The sequence below is a fragment of the Podarcis erhardii genome (assembly GCF_964252035.2).
Source record: "Podarcis erhardii genome assembly, chromosome: 2".
In the NCBI taxonomy this organism is placed as follows: Eukaryota; Metazoa; Chordata; class Lepidosauria; order Squamata; family Lacertidae; genus Podarcis; species Podarcis erhardii.
In genome coordinates, this window is record NC_138498.1 from 126,496,306 (window position 1) to 126,519,962 (window position 23,657).

A 23,657-nucleotide genomic window follows, 5' to 3' on the forward strand; every position below is an offset into this window, starting at 1 on the left:
TTGTCTCCAGTAGTTGGAAGAAATCTCATGTGAAAAGTGGCTCTGAAAGTCCCCGTCCCAAATCTTAATCCTGCCACCCTAAGATATTATAAGCAAGCCCCACATTCCTCTTTCTACCTGCCATAGGGAGGTTAGAACAACACTTAATACCCTGCAGGGATCATAAGAGCCACATATGTGAAATATCACTAGTGAACAGAATAACTTAAACAAGGAAACCAACAACAGTATTAAAAGAGAGAAAAACTGGATTTAAAATGACCCAACCACAAGATGAGGGGGCTGAGCTCAGCAATGCAGCAGTTGCTCTGCATGCAGAAGGACCCCGGTTGAGTGCTTGGCCTGCAGAAGGAGGCCCAGAAGGAGACCCCAGGGAGACTCCCCGTGAGGAGGAGAGGCAGTTGGGGGGCGGGGGCCGGGTCCCCATGGAGCCCCCAGAGCAGGAGGCCAGAGGCAGCGCCGTCCCGTCTCCTTCCCCTCCGGACACAGGCAGGGGCTGCTCTAATTTCGTAGCTCTAGGGATGCGCGCGTCTCAAAAGGAACCGGAAGTGTCGCTGCGAAACGCGCCGGAAGTTCCCAGACCCGGAAGAGGAGGAGGGGCGTCGCTGAAGAGCCCCCCCCCCCGTCGCCGCCGCCCCCCTTTCTATTGCAGACCAGGAAAGCGGACTAATCTGGAGCCAGGGAGGCGGAGGACCAAGAGGTAAAGAGGGAGGGGGAGGAGGGGGGGAAATAGGGGAGGAGGGGGGATAAGGGGAGACCCCCCCCGTAAGGAAAGCGCCCTCCCTGGGGCCCGTCGACAGGGGCCCCGATCCAGGCCCCGACCCAGGGGGGAAGGGGGGACCCAACACCTGCAGGGATCTACACCTGGCAAGATCTCCTGGGCAGCAGCAGCAGCACCGCCAGACTCCCCTTTCTCTTTCCTGGGGGGCCGAGAGATGCTCAGCTGCCCTGCCCCCCCCTGGACGCCCCAAGCAGGGCTGGGGGTGGGGCTGCGGCCCCCCATTCTCCCTGGGGTCGTGGGGCGCCTGGCTGGGGAAAGGGAGAGAGGGAGTCCAGGGAAGGGTTAATGGGAGGGGGAGGAGCCTCGACAGAGACCCCTCCCCTTCCATCACATCTTATTCCCCAGCCTCCCTGCTGGCAGTCCCAGATCATCATTGCCATACAGGATTTCCCTGAATTTCACCATTTGCTAGCCAAGGCCAAACCCAAAAGTCCCACTGAGATGATGATTGAGAATATTGTCATTTATCCATTTTAGACCCCTAAGTAGTAGCAATTGCAAGGACATTGTGCTGCTCTCCTCTGTACAGTTCAACCCCTATTTCAGACCTTGTGGCCGATTTAAATGTTTAGCTGCTGATAACATGGCAACGTTTAGCAGGTGATATTGTGAGGTTTAGCTGGTGAGAACATTACAGCGTTTGGCTGGTAAGTTATCGCAATGTTGAAAAGCAGGTGTTGCCTAGCCCTTGCACACATTGTGATTCGTAATATATTGCCAGCTCAGTATTAGGAAAAAGTTATCACGATGTAAACTTCAAGCCAGTCTTGGGCAATATACCAATATATCACCCAACTCTAATCATGGGATCAATTCCAATCTGTTACCTCCGAGGATGTGGACAGGCTGCTTGGACGAGTGAAACCAACCACCTGTCTCCTTGATCCTTGCCCATCCTGGCTGATAAAAGCGAGCCGGGAAGGGCTGGGCGATGGGCTTCGTGGGGTGGTGAATGCTTCCCTCTGTGAGGGAGCCTTCCCAGACCCGCTGAAAGAGGCGGTCATTAAACCGCTTCTTAAAAAAACATCTTTAGACCCGGCCAATTTGGCCAACTATCGCCCAGTCTCAAATCTGCCATTCTTGGGCAAGGTGATTGAGCGGGTGGTTGCTGAACAACTCCAAGCACGCCTGGAGGAAACGGACCATTTGGATCCCTTCCAATCGGGATTCAGGCCTCACCATGGGACTGAAACTGCCTTGGTCGCACTGGTTGATGATCTCCGGCAGGCTAGGGACAAAGGTGAGAGCTGTTTCCTAGTTCTGCTGGATCTCTCAGCGGCCTTTGACACCATCGACCATAACATCCTTCTGGACCGTCTTGAGGGGCTGGGAGCTGGGGGCACTGTTATACAGTGGTTCCGCTCCTTCCTCCTGGGCCGTGTCCAGAAAGTGGTGGGGGGGGTGAGTGTTCAGACCCCTGGGCTCTCACTTGTGGGGTGCCTCAGGGTTCTGTCCTCTCCCCCATGCTTTTTAATATGTATATGAAGCCGCTGGGAGAGATCATCAGGGGGTTTGGACTGGGTGTTCATCAGTATGCAGATGACACCCAGCTCTACCTCTCCTTTAAATCAGAACCAGTGAAGGCGGTGAAGGTGCTGTGTGAGTGCCTGGAGGCGGTTGGAGGTTGGATGGCGGCTAACAGATTGAGGTTGAATCCTGACAAGACAGAAGTACTGTTTTTGGGGGACAGGAGGCGGGCAGGTGTGGAGGATTCCCTGGTCCTGAATGGGGTAACTGTGCCCCTGAAGGACCAGGTGCGCAGCCTGGGAGTCATTTTGGACTCACAGCTGTCCATGGAGGCGCAGATTAACTCTGTGTCCAGGGCAGCTGTCTACCAGCTCCACTTGGTACGCAGGCTAAGACCCTACCTCCCCGCGGACTGTCTTGCCAGAGTGGTGCATGCTCTAGTTATCTCACGCTTGGACTACTGCAACGCGCTCTACGTGGGGCTACCTTTGAAGGTGACCCGGAAACTGCAATTAATCCAGAATGCGGCAGCTAGACTGGTGACTGGGAGTGGCCGCTGGGACCACATACCACCGGTTCTGAGAGATCTGCATTGGCTCCCAGTACGTTTCCGAGCACGATTCAAAGTGTTGGTGCTGACCTTTAAAGCCCTAAACGGCCTCGGTCCTGTATACCTGAAGGAGCGTCTCCACCCCCATCATTCAGCCCGGACACTGAGATCCAGCGCCGAGGGCCTTCTGGCGGTTCCCTCATTGCGAGAAGTGAGGCTACAGGGAACCAGACAGAGGGCCTTCTCGATAGTGGCACCTACCCTGTGGAACGCCCTCCCATCAGATGTCAAAGAGATAAAGAATTACCTGACGTTCAGAAGACATCTTAAGGCAGCCCTGTTCAGGGAAGTTTTTAATATGTAATGCTGTACTGTTTTTAACACTGATTGGGAGCCGCCCAGAGTGGCTGGGGAAACTCAGCCAGATGGGCGGGGTATAAATAATAAATTATTATTATTATTATTATTATTATTATTATTATTATTATTATTATTATATTATAATCATGACCTATATTTCTGACCCAGTGTACCATTGCTGATTTTACCAGTTTGTCCCTGGGAATCCCTGGGGTCGTGGGGCGCCTGGCTGGGTCCCTTTTGGCTAGGGAAACGGAGAGAGGGAGTCCATGGAAGGGTTAAAGGAAGGGAGAGGAGCCTCGACAGAGACGCCTCCCCTTCCAGCACCCCTGACCCCCACCCCCATCACCCAGCCTCCCTGCTGAGGGTGTTGGCTGTCCCAGATCATCTGTATTCACTACGGCTCATCTCCATACTTTGGATTGTCCTGAATACCACCAACTATAGCCTAGCGCAAACCGAAAAGTCCTGCTAGGATGAAACTTGGCTTGCCTGCTGATGAAACTGAGTGTGTGATGATTGTTAATATTGTCATTTATCCGTTTCAGACCCCTAAGTAGTAGCAGCTGCCAGGACATTGTCCTGTTCGCCTCTGTATAGTTCCAGCCTTATTTCAGACATTGTGGTAGATTGCAATCAGGGTGGATTTGATATAAATCAAATTGATTTCAATCACAATTTACGGTAAATCACTAGTCAGTATGATTCTATTTAAATCAAAAATTTCTGATTTAGTTATACTATTAGAAATACATAGACAGATAATTATGAAATCATTCTGAGGTTTAATAAGTTAACTGTCTATATTTCGACAACATTTCTGCTGTAATTTATTGGAAGGAGAAAAATAATCATTTACTTAATAACAACTTAAGCAATTTATTTAACTAAAACAATAATATTATAGCATGTTGGTAAAAAAAAAAAATTAAATAAAAAACAACAACCAAGCAGGCTGAGTTTTAGCGCACATGAAAAACTCAGAACTTAAGCATTTCACCACCTCCACTACCAGCCCCCCCTTTGGATTGGCTTTTGCATCCAGGTGCCTATTCTGTACAGTTAAGTGTTAGTGCGGTTGTTGGAACCCAGTAGGATTGGGAAGAAGTTGCCAGCCCTGAAGAGCCTTCAGCGCTTGCCTCAAGTCTGACTTGCACAATTATTACACAAAGACCCCAAGATGTGTGGAGTATTCTGCTCACAAGGTTGCACTTTCGTTTTTACTGCTTCACACTTAGCTACTTGTGCAGATCTCTTCCACTGCAAACCATCTATTCATTGAACAGTTTGTTCTGGGGATAAGCTTTCGTGTGCATGCACACTTCTTCAGATTGGACAGTCTTCTACCTGAAATTTGAGAAACACTTTCTCTTTACTCTCAATAATATCTCTTTCAAACTGAACTTTCAGTCCAAAAACCTCTCCCTTTATCTTGTCCAAACAGGATGATTTGATGGTATTGAAACCAATCCGCCACCACACCTCCCACCTCATCCTGTTTATTCAGTTTTATTTTTTCTTCCGAAAAGTCCAAAAGATCTCTGTAAGTTGCCCATTGCTTCTTCCGTATTGCATTTTTTAAAAAGTTGATGCTTTTGTGGGTTGGAGCCAAAGAGGTGTTTTTCTTTCCAGCAGATTATTATATTTATCCCATACTGTAAAAAGGATTTTCTGAATAACCTGATTCATAGAGCTCCTGTGTGTTTTAGTTTTATCCTGCTATAAATAAGCGTGCCAACCAAACATATTCTTACAACCTTTGTTCTAAGAAAAAACCTGCTCCTTTCCCCTTATGGGGTATCCAAGAGCCCATATAGTCCTTAGGTGGGTTCCATATAGGTAGGAGAAAATAACAGAGGCCAACCAGAGTATATGGGAAGCAAAGCGGCTAGTAAGCCGGATCTTTATTACCCTGTTGCAACAGTGTGTCCCCCCCTCACCACAACCAGGAGGGAGGTGTGCAAGGCCTTATATAGTCTTTTGAAATTGCCCCCCCAAGACCACCACCCCCAAATATCATACAGAAGGAGACTGTCTACAGCAGGAATGTCCGAAATAACGATCTTGATAGCTTGACCGTTGAGCCGTGGCCTCTGATAGCTTTACGATCGCAATCAGTCATTTACAGCGGTCCGGCACGCTTCCTTCTTCAGCTGCGCAACAAAGTCTGCTGTCTCTTTGGCCACGGCTTAGCAGAGTAACATACAGCGGTGTAAAACAGTCTTTTACTCCCCTTTTCTCCATGCAAGCATACACAGACAGATTCGTCTATTTACAGCTCTTTATTCAAACATTTCAGCCCATAAAAGACCAGGGCTCCTTTCAGCCATGTTAAAACATGTCCGTCTCTCTCAAGACACACAGAGAGAACAACAAGTCCAGTCTCCTCCCAGACTCCTCCCAGCTTCTACAGCTGACGTCAGAAAGTGACGCACTGCTCAGAACACTTAACCAGTTAAGTTCTGAACCCTCACACACCCCCTTGCGTTGCTTTCTGACAAGACCTGTGTAACATCTTCAGCAACACCCTGTGAGATCAATCCCTTCCCCAATGCCTTGCGCCCTACCTTGGCGTACCTGTTAGGCATCTGTGGAATCACCTCACAACTTTCAGAATCGCACTGTGCGAAACTTACCCACGTACCTGTGGCCTGGTACCTCTCAGGTGGAATACCCTTGGTTGTGCGACTGGATCGCCTAGGCACAAACTCTGGTGTTTCCTCTGGCTCACTGTCACCAGCAGGTGTGTCCTCTGCATCACAGGATTCCCCCTCTGACTTAAAGCGTCTTCGAATCCTCTCCATTACACTTACAGGAGAACTAGGCTCACTCTTGGGCTGTCCTTTCCTAACAACTTGTGGAGACACCCCACCCTGCTCCTGACCCTGGTCAGTGACCTGATCGTCATCAGCAGACTCAGCCTCTTCTTCCTCCTCAACAGAACTGTCCTCTGGATCAGAGAGACATTCTGAAAGAACATCACGCTGTGCAGACATCTTTGGCCTTTCATCCTGCTCAAAGAATTCAGCGTGTTTACTGATCAGCACCTTACTCTGATCACCTGACAGGTAAGCAAATCTCCATGCACGAGCGTCTGGCTCATACCCACAGAAGATCATTTTCTGGACTTTGGCTCCATCTGGCCCTTGCAAAGCCTTAGGCACAGGGACAACCGCAGGAGATCCAAACTTGCGCAGTAAGTGAACCTGGGGTTTTCTGCCATTCAACAACGAGTACGGTGTGTCACCTACCAGTGAGTTGTAGACACGATTCCAGGTGAATGACACAGCCCTAGTAGCCTCCAGCCAAAACTCAGGAGGTAACCTAGCTTCTTTCAGCATCACCTGTGCAGCTTTAACCAGAGCTTCACTTCTCAGCTCTGCCACCCCCCTCTTACTGGGTGAAGTAACTGTGTGACGTATCCCTCTTCTGTGAAAGAACTGCTGCAAAGCAGAACCAGTGTACCTAGCATTTCTGTCACTGACGATTGCTTGCACCTTGGTGGAGAACCTTAGTTCCACCCCCTCAATCCAGCTCTTGATCAGCTGTGCTGCATCCTCCCTGGATTTGAGACCGTGAGTCCAGGTGCTCTGCGAAAAATCATCCTGAAACGTTAGCAGATACCTGGCTCCCCCTAGACTCTGTTCCCTGACAGGATTGAACAGATCTATGTGTACCAACTGAAAAGGTTTAGTGGTTACCCGTTCCACCTTTGGGTAACTGCACCCTTGCACCTTCGCCTGCTTGCATGTGGCGCAATTAATGGCACGTCCACAATCTCTAATTTTACACCCTCTGGTAACCTCAGGAAGCACTTGCAGTTCCTCTGCAGGACTATGATTGGTCCTCTGATGCCATGTACAAGCACAAGTAACATGAGTGGGAATTGTAGCACGCTGCGCCTGTGCTTTCTCAACCTTCCCCTCACCCCCAAGAGACGTTTTAAGAACGAAAAGATCATTCTGCCCCTTCTTAACCTTGGCAAGTACCCTCTCCCCTTTGGAGATTGTGCAGACATCATCCTGGAAACAAACCTGAAACCCTTTTTTCAACAAATAAGGCACAGATAACAAACAGTGATGCACCTCTGGGACAATACAAAAATCCATCTGTTCCTGCAAAACAGAAAAATAGGCATTAGCAAACTTATAAACTTCAGCCCTTTGTCCATTTGCAAACTTAACAGTCTGTCCCTGTCCTTTTGGAAATGCCGTGCAATTCCACATCTCGACTGCAGGGGTCTCTGGAACCATGTTGCGGTTAGCTGCAGAGTCGATGACAAAGCTAAGCTCCGCACGGCTGTCTTCAAACAAAGCCATGCTAGCAGTGACTTGATAAGACTCTTCCTGTTGTTTACCACGACCGCCGGACTCAATCCCACGCCTGCCTGCCTTTGCAGGCTTGTTGCCATGGAAACTCGCCTGGTTCCCATGAAAAGTGTCCTTGAAAACATCCTGCCTCGGCTCTGTGCTCCGGTGGGGGCAACTGCCACGCAGATGTTGAACTCCAGTGGAAAAACACTGCCCGGGGCTCCTCCCAGCTGGCCTGGCCTTCCTTCTCCTGGAACGGCGCCTCCCACCAGCCTGGCCCCCCCTGAAGCTCCTCTTCGCTTCAGCACCAGTGGAAAGTTTCTTAAACTTGCCTTTGGAACTCTTCGCCCCCCCGATCTGCTCACCAGCGCTCCCATCGGGAAATGGGCCTGCCAGTCCAGCGTCTCCAGGGCTGTGGCCTTCTGCTGAAGCTTCACACAAGCCCTTCAGCACATCCCAGGCAGCCCTTGCTGACTGTACACCCTCTAAATGGGGTTTCAGCGATGCATGAATGCATGCTCTGAGCATATCCAGCTCTTGTTGCGTTTTCTGCTGGCCATCGTCCCAGCTAAGGGGTGGTGCTTTTGGCTCCCTCTGGCTTCCTTCCCAAAGCCCATGGACCAGGAACCAGCCCCTTACTCTTCTGCTCCAGGTTGCCCAACTTTTTAAAGTGAGCTTTTCCACTGGCATATCCTGGCTCTCTGCCATCTTCTCCCGCTCTCCCAAGGTGCCCCACAAGCTGTACTTACTCAGTACCAGCTGATTCCGGCTCCTGTACGTGGAGAAACGGCCCAGCTGCTTCGGCTCTCCCTTCCGTGGAGAAACGATTTCAGCTGCTCTCAGCTTTTAGCTCTGTCTCTCAGCAGCTCTCTTGCCTCTCAGAAGCAGGCAAAAACTCCCTCTGCTTCCCGGCACCAGGCTAGACTCATGGAATGCAGCTTCCAACCTCCAGCTAGCTTCCGTGCCGACTTCAAAGCATTCCAGTGGCTCAAAGCCGACTGTTTTACGAGCGTTTACTGACCTTCCATAACCTGTCAGAAATAACGATCTTGATAGCTTGACCGTTGAGCCGTGGCCTCTGATAGCTTTACGATCGCAATCAGTCATTTACAGCGGTCCGGCACGCTTCCTTCTTCAGCTGCGCAACAAAGTCTGCTGTCTCTTTGGCCACGGCTTAGCAGAGTAGCATACAGCGGTGTAAAACAGTCTTTTACTCCCCTTTTCTCCATGCAAGCATACACAGACAGATTCGTCTATTTACAGCTCTTTATTCAAACATTTCAGCCCATAAAAGACCAGGGCTCCTTTCAGCCATGTTAAAACATGTCCGTCTCTCTCAAGACACACAGAGAGAACAACAAGTCCAGTCTCCTCCCAGACTCCTCCCAGCTTCTACAGCTGACGTCAGAAAGTGACGCACTGCTCAGAACACTTAACCAGTTAAGTTCTGAACCCTCACAAGGAATACATCACAGAAGGCGGTCTGCAGCAGAAATCCTGTCCCCAAGGATACCTGTTAATGGTCACTAACTGCATTACCAGGGCAGCCTGGCCATTCTTTTGTGATGGTAAATACTTTAGGTCCTGAATCCAGGTCACAGGCCCACCCTGTTCATCCCTCCGTAAGACAGTATTTGTAAGCACAAAGACAATGGGAAGGCTTCCATTTGCCTCCTTTACTGCAGAGGAATATTTGAGTACGTTTCTGAGCACAATTCAAAGTCTTGGTGCTGACCTTTCAAGTCCTAAACGGCCTCAGTCCTGTATACCTGAAGGTTACAGGAAACCAGACAGAGGGCCTTCCGGGTAGTGGTGCTCGCCCTGTGGAATGCCCTCCCATCAGATGTCAAGGAATTAAGCAGCTATCTTATTTTTAAAAGACATCTGAAGGCAGCCCTGTTTAGGGAAGTTCTTAATATTTAATGCTGTATTGTTTTTAACATTCGATTGGGAGGCGCCCCGAGTGGCTGGGGAAACTCAGCCAGATGGGCAGGGTATAAATAATCAATTATTATTATTATTACTATTATTATTAGTCTGTGGTGCTCAATGTTTAGGTATAGTAAATACTAGGATTTAATTAGAACTTGTGTGTTATAATGGAGATATGTTATAAGATAGTCTCAGTGTATTTTAGAAAGGGAGTTATGTGAAGGCTTTTTTGTGTTTGATCCGTGTTTCTGTGTAAATGCTGTGTGTCAGACTGAGAATGTCATCAGGAAGGTATAGGAAAGGGTGCACCTGCTTCTGAGCATCAGAAATGAGCATGGAAAGAGTTAATATCATTAACCTACCGGAATCTGCCCCCTCCCTTTGTAACAAGCAGCTGTAGTTCTTTTGGGATTTAATATCAGCTTATGAAAAGTTGGGCACATGACCCAGAAAGCTGACTGCGTCCCTCCGTCTGAAGGCGGAGATATGCACCACACGCCATAGTCAAATTCGGCTGGACTTGCCATGGGAACGCAGAAGGGGCAAGCAAGGAAGGGGGAGACGGCCAAAGAAACCTGCTCTCCCACAAGTGCCCCCCCCCGCCAATTCCGTAACATTAGCAAAGCCCAAGTTCAAACACCACCCCTATTTAATTTTTTTTTAATGATATTTATTAAAGTTTAAACAATTACAAAAAGCAAAAATGAACATACCACATTAAACAAAAACCAAACAATACACCACAATATAAAAAAAGAAAAAAAGACAGAAAAATAAAACCCTTTGAATAAAAAAGAAATTAAAAAAAAAGAAAAAGCATCGTATTTCCTTTATGTTCTTTCATTAGCTTGTTTCCTTGACCTCCTCACACCTCCCTTTTTTGTATTCTAGATCAATTATCCATTTCAGCAAATTCTTTCCTTCTTTTTAAATATTTTATCCTGTAATTTATCCTAGTATAATATAGTCTTACTTTTCCTCCTCTCACCGATTAACAATCAGTTACAGATAGGTAGCCGTGTTGGTCTGCCATAGTCAAAACAAAACAAATTCCTTCCAGTAGCACCTTAAAGACCAACTAAGTCAGTTCTTGGTATGAGCTTTCGTGTGCATGCACACTTCTTCAGATACGATTAACAATCAGTTATTCCCAACTCCTTTATATCAATCCTGCTAAAATCACATAAGATCATTCCAACATCCTTCTAACCATTATTAGTTTTACCATGTTTCTGCTAAGAATTTGCGTTACTTTATTTAACCTTATCATACCGTAAAAAACCTTGAGGCTTAAAACTTAATGCTTATTTATACATGATTCCATATAACATTTCTACTAAGCCAGACAGTTTCATTCCAACATTTTCCCTAATATTCATTAATTTTCCACTGATTCCCCAAATTAAAATTTTTCTTTATAGATTTTCCAATTTTCCTCCAACGTCCCTTTTTCCTGGTCTCGGGTTATGTCCGTCCTTACTGTCCAATCCATCTTAGTCCATCAACCTGGTAGTCTTATGTCCGAGGCCCTTAAATCGCTTCCATGCCCCTTCTGCAGATCTTCTTCTTGTTGTTTATACTCATTGAGGAGTAGATCTCTGGGGAATTTCAACCCATAATTATGTCCATCTCCCCTCATCAAACCTTCCCCTTCCCCACAGTCCCACTCCCCACAGTCATCAATATAATCCAAAGAATATTTAGCAACATATTTCAAAGTCCCTCCAAGTTTAAGAGCCTCCTCAGCTCCAAACTCCTGCCCCATTCCAAATTCACTCTTCCAAAACAACGGCTTATGCTCTTGCATGGCCTCGGATCTCTCCATTTGTATTGCTTGAGGTGCCGTCGCTACCTCCTCCGTTGTCATTTGCCCTTGCATTTGCACAGTCGAACCAATTTTCTGAGTTGGTCCCTGTATAATTTCTGGATCAATATTCCCTGTTTGTTCACATTCCCTGACAACAACAGTCATCAAATCCAACTTCTCATTCATCAAATCCATCTTCTTATGCAGCTGCTCCAGCAAAGCACTCGTCTTGCAAAAAACAAGCACCAGAGCTTCCTTCACACACATTTTTATTCAAGGTCACAGTCTGTTTCCACGATCTTAATCTTGCAGCTGTGAAATCCTCAAGTAAACTGCAGCAACAATTTGACAAGCTCCCTCTAGAGGAGACAATTTCTATTTGTAACCGTCTTTTCAAAGCATAACAAAAAATTCCTTCCAGTAGCACCTTAAAGACCAACTAAGTTAGTTCTAGGTATGAGCTTTCGTGTGCATGCACACTTCTTCAGATACACAATTTTCCTGCAACGTCCCTTTTTCGTGTGCATGCACACGAAAGCTCATACCTAGAACTAACTTAGTTGGTCTTTAAGGTGCTACTGGAAGGAATTTTTTGTTTTGACTATGGCAGACCAACACGGCTACCTATCTGTAACTTTTCAAAGCATATCCAACAAAAGAAAGTTACTTTCAATTTTCAAGTATTTTGTTTCTTTAGAATGCAAAAGGCAACATTGGAATCAATTTGTTTCTCTTTTTTGGCTATCTGTCAAAATGTTCCATTCGCAGCCAATGGACGTCTCAGACAATTTCTGTCTCTGACCCCCGTTCCCAGGCTTGAGACGGTGGAAACTTATTTTTCTTTACTCCCTCTCCTGCAGGCTTAAACGGTCAAATTGGGGATTTTGGTGGTTACAAAAGAAAGAAATTTCGACCTTTGCAAAACAATTTCCCAAGCTATTAGCTTACAAGATTTTTGCTTCAGACTATTTACAAAAAGCGGAAGGCGGACTTCCTGTTTTGAACCTTCCCGCTTCGATGCCAAATTAGGGTATTTCTTGATCCAATTTTCCGTTTCTACTCACGGGTACTTGTTTAGAGTCCAATTGTCAACAGGAAAAAGTCAGCACTCTCCGGCAATGGCTATGCAGCTTCCCTCCGTGAAAGTAGCAATCAGTTCGCAGCACTGCGCCGCTCACCCTATTTCGCTCCGGAGCCCCAAAATGGTGTTCCCCGCGAATAGGGCAGGTGCTCCTGGGGCACTGCCGAACCCCACATTTCCAGGCTTCCTCCACCTGGGGTTTCTAGCGGGTCCCCGCCTTCGCCGCGGCGGGAGGACCCAGTTTCTACGGAGCCCGTTCCTCCGGTCGGAGGAACTCCGCCATTCGCCGATGGCGCTAACCCGGAAGTCCCAAACACCACCCCTATTTAAAAGAGGCCCCCGTAATGACGACACTGGTCTGCCCTTTACGGTTGCTGTAAGTTACTCTTCCAAGTCCCAAAAGCGCGTAGCAACTCCGGTCTATTTTGCAGGGCTGTTGTAACGGGGACACCCTACGCCACCGCCCAGAGCAGCCCAAAGTGACGTATAACCAATCAATGTTGTTGTTGTTGTTGTTGTTGTTGTGTTCCACGGTGAGACCCAAGGTCTTCTGTGCCATGTTTCCTGTGCAGTGGATGTTCAGGTTGCGAACGTAATCCGTGCTGGAGGCAGATTCACAACCCGCAGCGCTGGGTCTGCGCATGTGGGTTGCAATTCGGTGCTTCTGCATATGCGCAAAGCGTGATTTAGCGGTTCTGCACATGCGCGAGGGCTGAAACCTGGAATTAACCTGTTCTGGTACTTCTGGGTTCGGCGTTGTGCACAACCCGAAGACACACAACACGAAGCGTCTGTAACCCGAGGTATGACTGTATTTTGGAAGGCAGCGAGAAGGCTGTTCTCAGGGCCTGCTCCACCGTGAGGGAGACTGAGGCAGCCCCCTCAGGCAGCAGATGCAGGGAGGGGCAAGGAGGGGACGGAGCTGAGTCCCATTTGGCCTGCCCTGATTTAACCCTCTATCCCAGGCATAGGCAACCTAAGGCCCATGGGAAAAACTTTAAAAAGTATAAGAACTCACATTAGGTAGTCAAAAAATAGTGATTTAAACAAAATGCTTATTAAAAAATAAGATAATCACCTTATTTTTCACCCTATAGGACGCACCATCCCATAAGGCGCACCTAGTTTTTTGGGGGGGAAATAAAGGGGGGGAAATTATTTTTCCCCCCCAGGCACAGGGCTGGGGCGGGGGAAGCCCAAGCTTCCCCTGACCCCAGCCCCCAGAACAGGCAACTCTCTGCAAGCCGTGGGAGTCCAGCGCCAGGCTCCTGCGTCTTGCGGAGATTTGCACGAAGCCTGGAGAGCTCTTCAGCGAAAGCCTGCATTCGCCCCATAGGACACACATCATACCATCTCAATACCCTCTCTTTCATTCCCTTGTTTCATCGACCTCCTCTCACCTCCCATTTCTATAAATTATTTCAGCAAGTCCTTTCCATCTTTCTCTATTTTCTGTCATATAGTTATCTCAACATATTTTAACCTTATTTTCCATTAATACTAAAATACTTATTTATGCTTAATTCCTTATAACATTTTTACTAAAGCCATATAATTTCATTCCAACATTTTTCTCACACTCATTCATTTTACATTACAGTGGTGCCTCGCAAGACGAAAAGAATCAGTTCCGCGAGTCTCTTCGTCTTGCAGTTTTTTTCATCTTGCGAAGCAAGCCCATTTCATTCCAACATTTTTCTAACACTTATTAATTTTACATTACAGTGGTGCCTCGCAAGATGAAAAGAATCAGTTCCGTGAGTCTCTTCGTCTTGTAGCCTGAACCTTGTCCTGCCAGGGAATTGTTTGCCCGCGTCCCCAGTGCCGAAGAGAGAGCAAAAAGCACCAGGAAAGATTCTTCTTTGGAGAAAAGAGTTTATTGCAATCTGTGCACAGAGACAACCAGCAGGATAGCTCCTGAAAAACTGGCTGCAAAGCAATACACTTCAGCAAGCTTTCTTATACCTTTTGAGCATTTCCCCCCCTCCCATTCCTTCCTCAAACTTCCCCAATCAGCTGGCAAATGTTCAACTTATTCCCTTATATGGCACATCTATATTGCTTGCTAAACATTCCTCATACGTGTCTTTCTGCTAGCTAAGCACTTCCCCTTTTGCTTATATACGTCTTTCTTATCTTTGCATTACTAAGGCAGGAAAAGTAAGGCAGGAAACGGCCTCCTTAGCAGGCCTGGTTAAACTTGCAAACGGCTGCAATTTCTTGCTAGCTGGCAAGGCAGGAAATGGACTCTTGACCTGCCAGAGTTAGCAAACAGCCACTGTTTGCTAACTGCCTGACCACATTGGTGCAGAAACTCACTATGTACAGATAATATGGAGAGCAAAATTCCTTCTTAGGTACAAGGTGCAAGGTACAGAGAATATTGGGAGAAACCCTTCCCATCTCCCTTCAGTCTTGCAGTTTTTTTTCATCTTGCAAAGCAAGCCCATTGACGGCTTAGCGGATTAGCGCTATTAGCGGCTTATTGGTTTAGCGGATAAGCGGCTTAGCGGCTTAGAAAAAAGGGGGGGGAGGAAAAAACCCCGTAGGAACTCGCAAGACATTTTCGTCTTGTGAAGCAAGCCCATAGGAAATTCGTTTTGCGAAGCACCTTCAAAACGGAAAACTCTTTTGTCTAGCGAGTTTTCTGTCTTGCGAGGCATTCGTCTTGTGGGGCACCACTGTATTTCCATAGATAAACTTTAAACCTTTCCCAATCTTCTTCCACTGTCTCCTCTCCCTGGTCTTGGACCCTGCCAGTCATCTCCGTCAATTCCATATAGTCCATCAACCTGGTGATCTTCTGTCCGAGGCTCTTAACTCTTTTCCAAGTCCCTTCTGCAAGTCTTCTTCATATTTATACATGCACTTTGCTTTGTCTTCTGCTGATCTTGTTCTTATTTTCCTTCCTTTGATGCTGAAGAGTAGATCTCGGGGAAATTCCCACCTAGCAATGTTTTCCTTCTCGACAGCTCAGCCAAATCTCCATAGTTAAAACTAAGATCCCAAAATATTTCAGGACGTATTTCAAAGTTCTTCTAAATCTGGAGGTCCCCACAACTCCAATCTCCTCCTGACCCAAGTCCAGGTCCCAGAGGTCAATAAATCCCTGCATGAAGGGATCTATCCAACTTTCCTTCTCCAGTCCAAGCAGGGCTCCAATCCTCAAAATTTGACTTTCCCTAAATTCAATTATAAAAGGCATCAACTTATAGTCATCAAATTACATCTGTAAGGCTGGGGCTCTCTCCCTGTCCACTTGTGCTATTTTAGGTTCAACAACGACAACTTTCTCCCCGCCTTCTCTACAATTTGCCATGTCAAAGTAAATTCCTGTATCGATTCCTGAATAGTTTCTGTATTAATGTTCGCTTTTTGTCCAAAATTAGTGACTTTTTGTCCCAAGTTATCAATTTTTATAGTCATCACATCCGTCTTCTTATGGAGCTGTTCCAGTGAGTCATTTATCTTACATAATGCAACCACTAAGGCTTCTTCTGTCAACATTCTTAACAATCCAAGGTCAGTCCCAGATTCTCACAGTTTTTTATCTTGCAGCTGGAGATCCCCCCAGCTCAACTCAAGCAACAATTACAAAAGCTTCTTCTAGAGGAAAACAATTTTGATTTGTATCAATCCTTTTAAGCACAGTTCAAACAATAAAGTTAGTTTCAATTTTCAGTTACTTTTACTCCTTTTTAAACGCAGAGGGAGACAATGGAAACAATGTATTTCTCTTATTTAACTAGCTGTCAACGAACAATCTATTCACATTCAATGGGCAATTCCAAAACGTCGATCTTACTAGCAGCCCGTTTCCAGGTTCAGAGCAGTGGTAATTTGACTTTCTTCACTCTCTCCTGCAGGCTTACACGATCCAAAATTTCCCCCCTCTTCTCCTGCTTCCAAGGGGGGGTTTAGTGATTTTAACCGATGGAGGTTTAATCCTTTATGGAAGGCTTTCCAAGACTTTAGCTTGCAGCCTCTTTGCTTCAGTCTATTTACAAAAAGGGGAGGCGGACTTCCTGTTTGAAACCTCCCCGTTTCGGTGCCAAATTAAGACGTTTAAAGATCCAATTTTCTGTTCTACTCACGGGTAGTTGTTTTAGAATCAAATTGTCCACAGAAAAAAGTCAACGCTCTCCGGCAACAGCAATGCGGCTTCACTCCGTGAAAGAAGCAGTCAATTCGAAGCACCACGCCACTCACCCCACGTCGCTCCGGATCCCTGAAAACAGGTTTCCCCGCAAGTAGAGGAGGCGCAAAAGGTGCCAGCCGAATCCCACATTCACAGGCTTCTCCCGCCTGTGATTTTTAGTGGATCTCCGCCTTCGCCGTGGCGGCCAGACCCAGATTTCCACAAAGCAAGTTCCTCTCGATCAGAGGAATTCAGCCATTACTGGAGGCGCTAACCCTTAGTGTATCAAAGTGCGCCAACGGACATTTTTCAAAAATCTAACAATTGTTAATAAAGCCACTGAACTTATTTGAAAATCACCTGTAATCCTGATTACTGAGTGGAATAACTTACCTTTGGTATTTTTAAATCTTAACTAAATGACGTAAAAATGTGTTGGAACACTTTTACATTTCACATAATTTTTAGTTGGTCATGCTAAAAACACACCTATTCTCTTCAAACGCCAACGGCTAACTGGCAGCCAGCGCAGTCGCAACTGTTCTACTCACACATGCATAGGCACATTTGGGTGATGTCGTGACAGGAATATCATTTCTTGATATTGAAATATTATTGGTGTGTCAATGTCCCCTTGCGTCAATGTGCCCCACCTCCCCCATTCCGCATTTTCAGAGGAGGGGGAAGAAGGGGAAAGTGTGTCCCACCAGATAAGACTCCCATCCTCCCTGGCCATGGGCCATCCTTGCTTGGGCAGGTGGTACTTTGAGTCCAACCACATCTGGAGGACCAGAGATGCCTCAACTCAGCACAGAAGGTTCCTCTAGGGCTCAGTGTTACTTGGGAGTTGGTGGAACTGGATCTTAAGGGTTTTTGAGACATTTCCAAAGGATTGTGATTGGTATCCAGACCCTAACACTATAAAGCCAAGGTGTCCCCACTGAGCAGTTTATCAACCCTGCTGGCTGTTGGGGAAGACCTTCTGAAGGAAGTGGTTTGCCCCCAATGTTAATTCCTTCCTTCCTTCCTTCCTTCCTTCCTTCCTCCGCTGCTGCCCACACTAAATGAATGTCTGGATGAAATCCCAGGGATGTCTGGCTCCTGTTACAAAGAGATCCAGTTGATATTCTAGAAAGAAGTGTGGCTAAGATTCTGAGTCACAATCATGGCTGAGAAATACAGCCAGGGAATATGAAACTGATTTGAAGATTGGTTTCTTCTTTACACTTCATTATTATTATTATTATTATTATTATTATTATTATTATTATTTTACATTACATTCAGGAGGACACACCACTGGTTTCATCTTCTTTCTTTTCTTTCCAACAAGCAGTGTTATTCACCTTTAATACTCACCTATTTCAGTGTCACACATATTTTTATCTTGTGATATTCAGATGAAGAGAGGTATAACAATTTAATGTATTTTTGGTTTCTATGGAAGCCGCCCAGAGTGGCTGGGAAAACCCAGCCAGATGGGCGGGGTACAAATAAATAATAATAATAATAATAATAATAATAATTATTATTATTATTATTATTATATTTAATAAATAATTCCCAGTTGGAGCAGAGCTAGATTATCCAGAAGCCCTTGGCCACCCAGAGCAAAGGAGGAAGAACAGTGAGAGAGGCCTGGACAGGGAATCTCTGCTAAGATAAGCCAGTGTCAGGAGGCAGGTGCGAGACGCAGTGGCATATAATTATTATAAATCCTAATTGGGGCGGGTGTCTCAATCTGGCCTTCCCAGCGGTCAGGTTCCAGCTGCTTTCCTTCTGCATCTCCAGCTCTCTCCATTCCATAATGCAAGGCTGAGAGATGGAGGTCCAACCCCAAGAACATTCTCCAACTGAGCACTCCTTCAACCGACCACAAGCACCAAGCCTTGTCACTAAACTTATATACGGGTCTCCCAAAATGGTCAGTATGGACCTCCCGAGGCCAAAGGGACTGTGCAGGTGAATAATAAAGATCTAGAGGTCGAAGGGGACAAAATGTGGCTCAAGGGGTGGAGGATTATAGTGCAGCGGATGAATAACTTCATGATGAATTTAGGACCCTGATGAATATTGGCCAGGTTCATGGAACATAGAGCAGCTCCCTTTCTTGTGAGAAACCACATTTTATCAAACGTAAAGCCCACAGTTCAACCGTATTCTAATATAATACTGCTTCATTAACAATAATTAAGGGTTATAAAAGGCTGATGATGCATGACCATTATTTGACATTATTTCATTTGCCTTTCCTAAAAATTTGGAGAGATTGTAAAAGACTTTAAAATAAGAGCAGGTGCTAATTGTAATAGTACTTTGTTCTCTTCCTAGAAAACAAATAGGATTTTCTTCCCACCGAATCGAAAGAAGACAATGGAGAAGGCAGTCAGAATTCTGGTGGGCCATGTCCAATGGAACTAACGAAGAAACCATTTAAATAAATGGAGTGTGAAAAGAGAACATAAACAGTGTGGAAGTATGGAGTGTGGAAGGAGCTTCACTGACAGTGGAAAACTTAGAAAACATCAATGGACTCACACAGGGGAGAAACCATTTAATTGCATGGAGTGTGGAAAGAGCTTCACTACTAGCGGAAGCCTTAGAATTCATCAACGGATTCACACGGGGAAGAAACCATTTAAATGCATGGAATGTGGAAAGAGTTTCAGTCAGAGTGGAGACCTTAGAATTCATCAACGGACTCACACGGGGGAGAAACCATTTGAATGTATGGAGTGTGGAAAGAGCTTCACTACTAGCGGAAGCCTTAGAATTCATCAACGGATTCACACGGGGAAGAAACCATTTAAATGCTTGGAGTGTGGAAAGAGCTTCAGTCAGAGTGGAAAACTTAGAATTCATCAACGGAGTCACACTGGGGAGAAACCTTTTAAATGCATGGAGTGTGGAAAGAGCTTCAGTCAGAGTGGAAGCCTTAGAAAACATCAACGAACTCACACAGGGGAGAAACCATTTAAATGCATGGAGTGTGGAAAGAGCTTCACTGAGAGTGGAAAACTTAGAATTCATCAACGGACTCACACGGGGGAGAAACCATTTAAATGCATGGAGTGTGGAAAGAGTTTCAGTCAGAGTGGAGACCTTAGAATTCATCAACGGACTCACACGGGGAAGAAACCATTTAAATGCTTGGAGTGTGGAAAGAGCTTCACTACTAGCGGAAGCCTTAGAATTCATCAACGGAGTCACACTGGGGAGAAACTATTTGAATGTATGGAGTGTGGAAAGAGCTTCACTACTAGCGGAAGCCTTAGAATTCATCAACGGAGTCACACTGGGGAGAAACCATTTAAATGCTTGGAGTGTGGAAAGAGCTTCACTACTAGCGGAAGCCTTAGAATTCATCAACGGAGTCACACTGGGGAGAAACCATTTAAATGCATGGAGTGTGGAAAGAGCTTCAGTCAGAGTGGATACCTTAGAATTCATCAACGGACTCACACAGGGGAGAAACCATTTAAATGCATGGAATGTGGAAAGAGTTTCAGTCAGAGTGGATACCTTAGAATTCATCAACGGACTCACACAGGGGAGAAACCATTTAAATGCATGGAGTGTGGAAAGAGCTTCAGTCAGAGTGGATACCTTAGAATTCATCAACGGAGTCACACGGGGGAGAAATAATTTAAATGCATGGAATTTGGAAAGAGCTTCACTACTAGTGGACACCTTAGAATTCATCAATGGAGTCACACAGGGGAGAAACCATTTCTGCTGCTCCAGAGAATCGGAGATGGAGCAATGGATCCAAACTACAAGAAAGAAGATTCCCCCTAAACATTAGGAAGAACTTCCTCACAGTAAGAGCTGTTCGACAGTGGAATTTGCTGCCAAGGAGTGTGGTGGAGTCTCCTTTGTTTTTGTTTTTTTAAAAATATTTTTTATTAACTGGCCAATCACATCAAATTAAATCACATCACATAAATTCCAAATTACAAAGCCAAATTTTTAAATTTTGTTGGGGGAACCCATACTTCAAGATCAAAAGGGGGATTCAGATCATCTTCTTCTTACTGCGTTAATGTCCAAATCAGTCCCAATCAGTCCAGACAAAGTTCATAATTCTATCCAGTCTTATCTTTGTGTTTCCACATCATATCTTGTTCATATAATTTCTCTTTTTCCTTTACAATCTCTTCTGTTAGTCTCCTTAAGCCGATAAGCAAATATAATAATCCTCTGTGGATTTCCCATTTCTCCAAACTAAGCCCAGATGGTTTCCATATATCTCCTTCGTAGATAACATCGCTCTTTCCATCATAAATTAGGCATTTGTCGCTCTTAAGTCCCACCGAGAAGTTGATTTCTCTCTTTCTCCTCCCAGACCCAAGAGCTCCAACAATGCCTCCCAAAATGGCGACGGCATTTTTAACTGCGTCATTCCAAAACTCTTAGCTTTCCAGCTTCGTCTTGAAACATTGCTTTGGTTTGAAAGTTTATCTCCACACAGTCTTAAATCCACAGCTTAAGTCCTTAATTTCTGACTCATTAGGGGAGGGGATTCTTGTTTACTCACATAAAAAAAAGGAAAGGCAGGTTTTTCCCCCCTCAGTCATTTGTTGTACCGTATCTTGATGTATCTTCTCATATTTTATTCTTGTCTTGTTATCAGAGATCTCTTCTGTCAGCAGTCTTTACTCCCCCTTTTTCCTTGAAGTATGTGCAATTTATCTTGTCCAAATTGTTTCTTTTGAAGATTCTTGCAACTAGTGGCGCGAATCAGGGACGGCGTCCAGGAGTGCCGGAATCCCACAGGAGGGCTTTGTGCCTAGTGCCCCCACCCCCACAAATTCGGCTCCTACCTGTGTTTGTACATGTTTACAAAAATTCTTTAAATAATCAACAAAAGGTTTCCACTCCTCTTTAAAGTCTGCCTTGATTTCTTATTTTCATAGTTAAATTTGCCAATTTGACATATTCCATCACTTTTAACTGCCGCTCTCTGGATCAAGTGTAGCTGTCTCTTGATTTTGCCATTTTTGTGCATAAGGTACTCTTGCTGCTGTCGTTTATATGAATTCCTGTCCTAGTCCTTTATTTACCAATAATCATTTTTGTTGTTGTTTCCTTGTGAAAATATGTGTAATTTTATTTCATTTGGTTTTGTTGTTCAAACCATTCACATTCAATGAAAACAATTTTAAATCCATCATTGAATCCTTTAAACAGTTTTAAGTCCCCGTTCCCCTTATCAGCTATCTCCCTCCTCCAGCTCGTCTACTGATGCATCCATCTCCCAGCTCTTTTTTAAAATATATTTCCTCTAGAATGCCTCTGCTTTTTTTAAAAAATAATATTTATTCAGAGTTTAAAGGTTACAAAAAGCAGAAAAAATATAAGCAATACAAAATACAAAAAAGAAAATGAAAAGAAACATAGGATAACAATACATTCACTTAAACAAACAAAAATAGAAGAAAAAAACAGATTAAACCTTTACATTACTTTCTTCCTTTACTTATTTCCTCGACCTCCTCACACCTCCCAATTTTGTATTCTAGTTCAAATCGTTTTTTTCAGCAAATCCTTCCAACCTTATTGTCATTTAAGTAATTTAGTTTAATTTAAAAAATTATGATTTAACGTTCTCTCTTTCATCAATTTCATCAACTCATTTTCATTAAATCCTTTATATCATTTCCACCAAAACCACCTAATTTTCTTTTTCCAACATCTTTCTAACAGTCCTTAATTTTACAATATTTTGGAAGATATAGTTTAATTTTTTTCCAATCTTCTTCCACCGACTCTTCTCCTTGGTCCCGGATTCTGCCAGTCATCTCAGCCAGTTCCATATAGTCCATCACTTTCGTCTGCCATTCTTCTCGGGTGGGTAGTTCTTGTGTCTTCCAATGCTTTGCGATGAGTATTCTTGCTGCTGTTGTGGCGTACAGAAAAAAAGTTCTATCCTCCCTTCACACCAATTGGCCGACCATGCCCAGGAGAAAGGCCTCTGGTTTCTTTTGGAAGGTATATTTAAATACCTTTTTCATTTCATTATAAATCATCTCCCAGAAGGCCTTAATCCTGGGGCATGTCCACCAAAGGTGAAAAAATGTGCCCTCAATCTCCTTACATTTCCAACATTTATTATCGGACAAATGGTAAATTTTTGCCAGCTTGACTGGGGTCAGGTACCACCTATAAATCATTTTCATTATATTCTCTCTTAAGGCATTACAAGCTGTAAACTTAATACCTGTGGTCCATAACTTTTCCCAGTCAGCCATCATAATGTTGTGTCCAAAATCTTGTGCCCATTTAATCATGACAGATTTAACCATTACATCTTGAGTATTCCATTTCAACAGCAAGTTATACATTCTTGATAAATTCTTAGTTTTAGGTTCTAACAATTCTGTTTCCAATTTTGATTTTTCTTATCCAAGTTATAAACCTCCCTTATTTGATAATAGTGAAGCCAGTCTCGTACTTTAGTTTTTAAACTGTCAAAGCTCTGCAGCTTTAAACTATCTCCATCTTGTTCCAAAATTTCCCAATATTTTGGCCAATTTGTCTCCATATTAAGTTTTTTCAGAGCCTTAGCCTCCATTGGTGACAGCCACCTTGGTGTTTTACTTTCAAGCAAATCCTTATATCTCATCCAGACAATGAACAATGCTTTCCTGACAATATGGTTTTTAAAAGCTTTATGTGCTTTGACCTTATCATACCACAAATATGCATGCCATCCAAAAACATTATTGAAACCTTCTAAGTCCAAGATGTCCGTGTTTTCAAGAAGCAGCCAATCTTTGAGCCAGCAAAATGCGGCTGATTCATAATAAAGTTTTAGGTCTGGCAGGGCAAATCCACCTCTTTCTTTGGCATCAGTTAAAATCTTAAATTTTATTCGAGGTTTCTTGTCCTGCCAGACAAATCTAGAGATATCTCTCTGCCATTTCTTGAAACAGTCCATCTTGTCCAAAATTTGCAGTGTTTGAAACAAAAACAACATCCTAGGCAATACATTCATCTTTATCGCAGCAATTCGGCCCAGCAGTGATAACTTCAATTTTGACCATATTTCTAGATCCTTAGAATGCCTCTGCTTTTATTGGCCCTTGCCATCTTTGTTTCTTCCCTATGTACATAAAAAAATTCGCTTCCAGGAATTCTCAACTAAAGGGAATTGAATTCTTCTTGAGCGTATCAGCCAGAAACTTATAGCTGGTTCTTTTCTTCAGCAATTTTGAGCATTGTAATCAGT

The 23,657-nt window shown here is 44.7% G+C and overlaps 3 protein-coding genes across 5 annotated transcripts in view; all 3 read left to right on the forward strand.

Moving 5' to 3' along the window:
* The window catches only part of LOC309334723 (uncharacterized protein), a 91,227-nt gene that overhangs the window by 19,325 nt on the left and 48,245 nt on the right, over positions 1-23,657 (forward strand). The window contains exon 1 of one of the 3 annotated variants that reach the window (XM_081849331.1): positions 570-700. The exons of the other annotated variants lie outside the window; for them this stretch is intronic. The gene's annotated coding sequence lies outside the window, so the exon portion shown is untranslated. Of the gene's footprint in view, positions 1-569; positions 701-23,657 lie in introns of those variants that run through there. 3 annotated transcript variants of the gene reach the window in all.
* The window catches only part of LOC309334725 (uncharacterized protein), an 89,656-nt gene that overhangs the window by 4,545 nt on the left and 61,454 nt on the right, over positions 1-23,657 (forward strand). The gene's annotated exons all lie outside the window — the stretch shown is intronic.
* Positions 18,069-21,671, forward strand: LOC309335246 (uncharacterized protein; the record flags this gene model as incomplete). The annotated part of the gene is made up of 3 exons (XM_081850120.1): positions 18,069-18,109; positions 18,758-19,715; positions 21,643-21,671. Exons 2-3 carry the CDS (start codon positions 18,905-18,907, stop codon positions 21,669-21,671), a joined length of 840 nt encoding a protein of 279 aa, XP_081706246.1. The 5' UTR covers positions 18,069-18,109; positions 18,758-18,904.